General features: G+C 32.4%; 1 protein-coding gene and 1 pseudogene across 1 annotated transcript; one reads left to right on the top strand and one right to left on the bottom strand.

Moving 5' to 3' along the window:
• Positions 1-1,971: 1,971 nt before the first annotated feature.
• Positions 1,972-3,733, bottom strand: LOC148201791 (sufE-like protein 1, chloroplastic/mitochondrial pseudogene; annotated as a pseudogene).
• Positions 3,734-3,862: 129 nt separating this feature from the next.
• On the top strand, positions 3,863-5,140 carry LOC148201790 (uncharacterized). The gene is made up of 2 exons (XM_088108765.1): positions 3,863-4,035; positions 4,520-5,140. The coding sequence occupies exon 2, from the start codon at positions 4,563-4,565 to the stop codon at positions 4,959-4,961; it is 399 nt and encodes a 132-aa protein (XP_087964891.1). The 5' UTR covers positions 3,863-4,035; positions 4,520-4,562; the 3' UTR covers positions 4,962-5,140.
• The last annotated feature ends 702 nt before the right edge of the window (positions 5,141-5,842 follow it).

Below are 5,842 nucleotides of genomic sequence, written 5' to 3'. Positions count from 1 at the left end.
GTTAAAAGAATAAAATATAATAAATAATGAAAATATTATTGCTACACATATTATATATACATTTTTTATGGAATTTTCTTTATCTTGTTATTGTTTAACTATTGGTCTAGTTTTCTTTGTATTGTCTAACTATATATTTAAATTATGTATATTGTTATTTGTAATTATATTTTATTATAAGATATATAATTTAAATAAAATATTAAGTATAGTTCGCTCAACTAATTGTAACGGACTTAGGCATTCAGTTAAACAGACATGTTCTTTACTGAAAATGGAAACGTTATAAAAGCTTGAATAATTAATACTATTTTTAAATTTTATTTATATTGATTCGATCATTAATAGTAATAATAATAATAGGAAGAAGAGATTTAAGTATTTAATATAATTATATTTGATTATCTAATAAATTATTATTATTATATATATTAAGTTAAAAATATTAAATTGTTAACTCAACTACAAAATTATGTTACCAAGGTTGTTTTTGTGACTTAAAAACAAAACAAAGCTAACTTAGGAATTAAATATATTATCTTTGAATTAGAATATTAAATTTAAGTAGTTTTTTAAAATGTTCTTTTTGAAAAGGTGAATATGAAATAATAGAAAAGTCACAAATTTTTCCTATTCTTTATTTAGATTAACTTCGATATGTTTACTAAAATACTTAATACTTAATAAAATAAAGATGAAAAAAAGATATCAGGACCAATATTGAATGAGGAGTATCTAAATATACATTTTTATCTTCTTACCAACTTAAAAAAAAAAGTCAAAAATTGTTCATACTAATAAAAAATTGTTTAAAATCGAGACAAGTTCAATTAATAATATATAACAAAAGACATGTTATTTTCATCCTTAATTACATAACATTATGTTAGCCCAAACTTAAGTTTTAAAGTTAGAATCAATTTCTTAACAGGAGACTAAACATTCAAATGTTTCTTAAAAGTGATGTTAACTTACATTAGTAATTAGTCAAAAACACGTATCTTTTGATAAATTGATGGAAAAATGAGAGAATATTATCTGATGCAAAAAGAAAAAGAAAAAGAAAAACACCGTTTTTCTCTTGTTCTTTGTGTAAGCGTGTCTTGCTTTACCAGGCTGTAACGGAGTAACTGTCATAATCAACCTTGAGTCAATAGCAGCTTTCATGCACAAATCAGTCTTCACCATTATTTTATGTTTGATTTTCCTCACATTACAAAATTTCAAAACTATATAGTATGAAAATAAAATAATAATTACATAATTAAAAAATATAAAAATGATTAGAAATGACATAATCTAATTAAATTATTTATGTTTACATGTAATAGTTATTGAGAATCCAAGTGGGAATAATTTACACATTAGATAGAAACGAGAAAATAGAACAATATATAAAGGTGAAAGACCCATTAACCCATTGGTTTAAGGTTTTGAATAAAAAGCGGTGTCGATCCCTTATATAGTTGGTTCAGATGTTATTAGTATTTGTGTAACCCATATGGAACCTCTTTCTCGATAGACCTAACAATAGTTTCATATCATTTAAAAATTAATTTTTTTACTTTTAAAAATAAAATTATAAAAACAAAAACTCTAAAACGTACAATACTTCTAAAAAGGTTTAATAGCCAATTTTGTCCCCAGTTTCGTTGATAAATCTCAATATAGTCCCTCGTTTTAAAAGTGTTTGAAATGGATCCTCACTTTTAAAATTTTGAGTCAAATTAGTCCCTTCCGTTAAATATAACCAAACAGAGTTAATGGGGTGATGATGTGGCAGCTGTTAGTGGTTACGTGTCATAATTTACTTACGTGCATTCTGACGTGTTCCTTAAATACAGAAAATAGGGTTTCATTAAAAACTTGGGTTTTTTTTATTAGTCCTCAACACTCTCGAATCATCCAAAACAACCTGAACCGCTTAGCTACCCTGCCTCAATTTCGCAGAAATAAGTTTGATTATGTGCTTCAGCTTCCCATCCTTCTTGAGCTCGACGATTTCGCTGTAGGGAAGGCGATCGGAGACCACGGGAAGCCCTCGAGACCATGTTTTAAGCTGCTCCGGCGAGAGAGCTTCAGATTTTTTGGCGGACTGCTTTTTGGAAGAGCGTCTTTGTTGTCGTCATTGTCGGATTTTGGGGTGGGAATTCGAGAGAAGACGGAAGGGTAATAAGGGGATTTTGATAAAATTGATACACTAAAATGCCACAAATTCTAATAATTGAGATCCATAATGTATATATTCCAATTCAATCCAATGAACAAAACATGCCGAAATCATCCTCACACTAGCCAAACTCGCCGTCGCCACCGTGAAACATCTTCACAGGAGCACCACCTCGCACAAGCCGCGACGCAAAAGCGCCCCAATGCCTTCATTCAACTAAGGACAACACAGAATCCAAACCAACATCACCTTCACCAAGTTCAGAACTTTCTCCACCCTTTGAAGGATTTTCAACAATGCTATCAGAATTCGACTCGGGTGACTTCAATTCAGTGAACTCACCACCCCTTTCAGCTTCCACGTACATCATAAGCGCCTTTTTCTGCATCAATTTAAGCATGTTCAAAAACTCGTTGTTCCTCGAGGGGGTCAGGCTCTGCTGCAACCCCAACAGCGTGACAGAATTCGGCGTGACCCGAATGATTTCACTAACGGGTCGACCCGAGAGGCCCTGAACAAGCAACACGGCGAGGCCTTTGGTGAGGACGGAGTCGGAGTCGGCTTCGTAGATGACGTCGCGGTTGGGGTCGAGGTAGGCTCGAACCCAGACCTGGGAGACGCAACCTTGGACCTTGTTGTCGTTGGTTTTGAAGTGGGGCTCAAGGGGTTTGAGGTTTTTGCCATAAAAGAGGAGTTGTTCGTATTTGGCCTTGGGTTCGCGGACGGATTGGAAAAGGTGGACGATTTCTTAAAGCTTCGGATGAAGGTCTTTGATGGGTTGAAGGGAATTGGATGATGATGACGACGATGATGGCGGCGGCAGCGGCGGTGGTGATGATGATGGAAGTCTCTGGAAGGTGATGAATTTAGAGAAGAGAGTTTTTTTTAGACAAGAAAGGAAAGTTGGGGTTTTGGGAAAGAGGGAGAGAGAGATTGTCTTCTCTGAATTGAGATTCAAACGTTAGGACGCACATATAACACGTAATCACTAACAACTACTACATCATCACTCCCATTAACTCTGTTTGATTATATTTAACGGAATGGATTAATTTGACTCAACTTTAAAAAGTGGGAATCCATTTCAAACACTTTTAAAACGAGAAACTATATTGAAATTTGTGAACGAAACTAGAAACAAAATTTACTGTTAAACCTTGTTAAAATGAATGTAATTCATAGAAAGATTTTTTTGAAAGAACAGTAGTGAAAAGTGAGTGGACGAAAGAATGCCTAGTTTTGGAGAGTCAAGGTTTGGGTCTAGTTATTGGGAGACAGATGCAATGCACTCTACGTTTTGGAGTTTGACATTTATGCTGCTTATCAGAATCCAACCTAGCACAACTATGTTTTACACAACCACCCTGTCTCAGCCCACGGATTTCAAACTTCCCACACACGCTTTTCTTTCTTCATTTTTTATTTACTTTTTTCTCTATTTATACTAATAATAAACATTTAAACTTTTTTAATATATCAATATCGTGCATTTTTAGAAGAATAACAACACCTAAAAAAAAAATCTGAACTCCATTATTTACCTATACTAAATACCCCTTGCATATAATGATCATTAAATAGATTGAAATTGTTAAAATGTGAAATAAACCTTTACAAAAAATAAAAAAACTGTAACGATATAAAATAAATGAAACAGTTAGATTTTTTTATGTATATATATATAAAGGAAATGATAGGGTTGGGTTGAATTGAGAGAGTGGAGAGAACAGAGATCTAGTGAGTAGAGAAACACTATCTTTCTCTGTCTCTGTTTCTGTTTCCCTTGGCCTCTTACTGTCAGAAGCAGCACTGTTACACTTCCCTGCAACTGCAGTTCATCCAACTCAACCAACTCTCTTTACCAGGTTTCACATCGCTTCAGCTTCCTTTCGGATGTGTCAAACCTTCTTCTTCTGCTCAGTATTTCTTGCTTTTCATTACAATATCCTATTCGTTTTGTTTATATCATATGTGACTATCATATATGACTTCGTTAGTATTGTTTTCGTGTTTTGTTCTGCATTTGTTTCAAAACTGTGTTTAGATTGGATTCGAAGAAGCCTGGCTTGTTCAAATTTGTTGGTTGATTTACCATGCTGAATAGTCTAATTCATGTTTCCTGATTTAGGTTTTCTTTTTCAACCATAGATATATCCATTCTCATCCTCTGAAATCTGTCTGTTACTATTTTGAATATTGACCTAATTGAAATCTTAATTGTAGAGTCTTTTACTGAAAAATAAAAAATCTAAACCTGAAATTGGGAGAACAAGGACAATTGAAGTGTTTGGTGAGTTTTGAGGAGTAAGATTTAGAAGAAAAACTGACTCTGTTTTGAATTTTTGGCAGAGAAAGTAGTTTGCATGAGGTGATTTTGTTGGATTTGGAGAATATGGGGAGAGGCAGAGGAAAGGGTAAAAAGTTAAGTGTTGGCAATGAAGAAGATGGTGTTATAAGTGGGGAGGAAGAGAGGGTTCCGAAGCAAAAAAGAAGAGGAAGGCCACAAAAAGTGTTGAAGGATGAGTTTGATGAAGAAGAAATTGAGGAAATGGAAGATGATGGCAGTGGTGACAGCATGAAGAATCCCAACACCACAAAACAAGGAAGAAAAAAAAAACGAAATTATGAGGAAAAAGTAGAAGCTGGTGAGGAGAAAAGTGGGGTTAGAATTGGATCAAACATGGATGGCTTAACAAAGTGTAATGGATTTAGACAGAATGGAAGCAGGCGAAAAAGTAAGCCTCGACGAGCTGCAGAAGCTGGTGTGCTCTGTAAGCAAGACTATGCTTGAAAAACCTTTCTTTCTTCTCATTTCTTTCATTTTTTTTTGGTTTGAAGGATTCATTGCTGCTATTTTTCTATTTATATTTTGAGATTGAATCGGGAAATTTACTGCTATGCTTGTAGGTTTCTCTGTTAAAATGTAATTTTTGGTTTCTGCTATATATGGAAACAACTGTTTGTAGTTCATTCCAATTACAAGTCCTTAGGCTATTCTGTATTTGGATCAAATTCACTTTATTGCAGAAAAAGATATAAAAATTAAAATTAATTCTTTATAGGTTAAAGTTAATTTACATACAAGTTAATTCATATATAATTAAAATTACTCTTCCAACCAAAGTACACTGATATTGATTTGACTGCATCTCAATCTGTCATAGTAAAAATAATAGCAATAATTTATATATATTATTTATTTTTCCTTTTTTTTCACGTAATATAATCTATAAATCTATTTCTCTAGTACATATTAAGTGTTCATGAATAATTTTTAAATAAGATACGTCATAGTAAGAAACTATCTCTTGTCAGCTGTTAAAAATCTTACGTGGTAAATCAAAATAAGATATTTATCATTTAAAAGAAGAGGATATTTGCTTTTAGATTCTTCATTAGCAAAAGATTAGTTATAATTTAGCGTATTCAATAATAACAAAAATTGAGCTAGATAAAAGACAGAAATAAAAGAACCATGAATTCCTTATCTATGTAGAAACATAATTTATTTTAAATAATTTTTATTTCTTCCATGAAATGTAAATTCAAACTAGACAAAGGTCTGTTTTAGACAGAGAGTAGAGTAGAAAAGGAATAAATAAAGAAAAAAAAGAGTGTAAATAGAAAATTAAACGGTGAAAGTTTCGGGCACCAGGTTGTATATCATAGATA

This window comes from Vigna umbellata, chromosome 3, assembly GCF_029865625.1.
Source record: "Vigna umbellata cultivar VRB3 chromosome 3, Vumbellata_1.0, whole genome shotgun sequence".
Classification (NCBI taxonomy): domain Eukaryota; kingdom Viridiplantae; phylum Streptophyta; class Magnoliopsida; order Fabales; family Fabaceae; genus Vigna; species Vigna umbellata.
This window is presented reverse-complemented; position numbering and strand designations above follow the sequence as displayed.

Excerpts from the sequence above, each read along its gene's own strand:
- LOC148201790 (XM_088108765.1), top strand. The coding sequence starts at position 4,563 with ATGGGGAGAGGCAGAGGAAAGGGTAAAAAGTTAAGTGTTGGCAATGAA.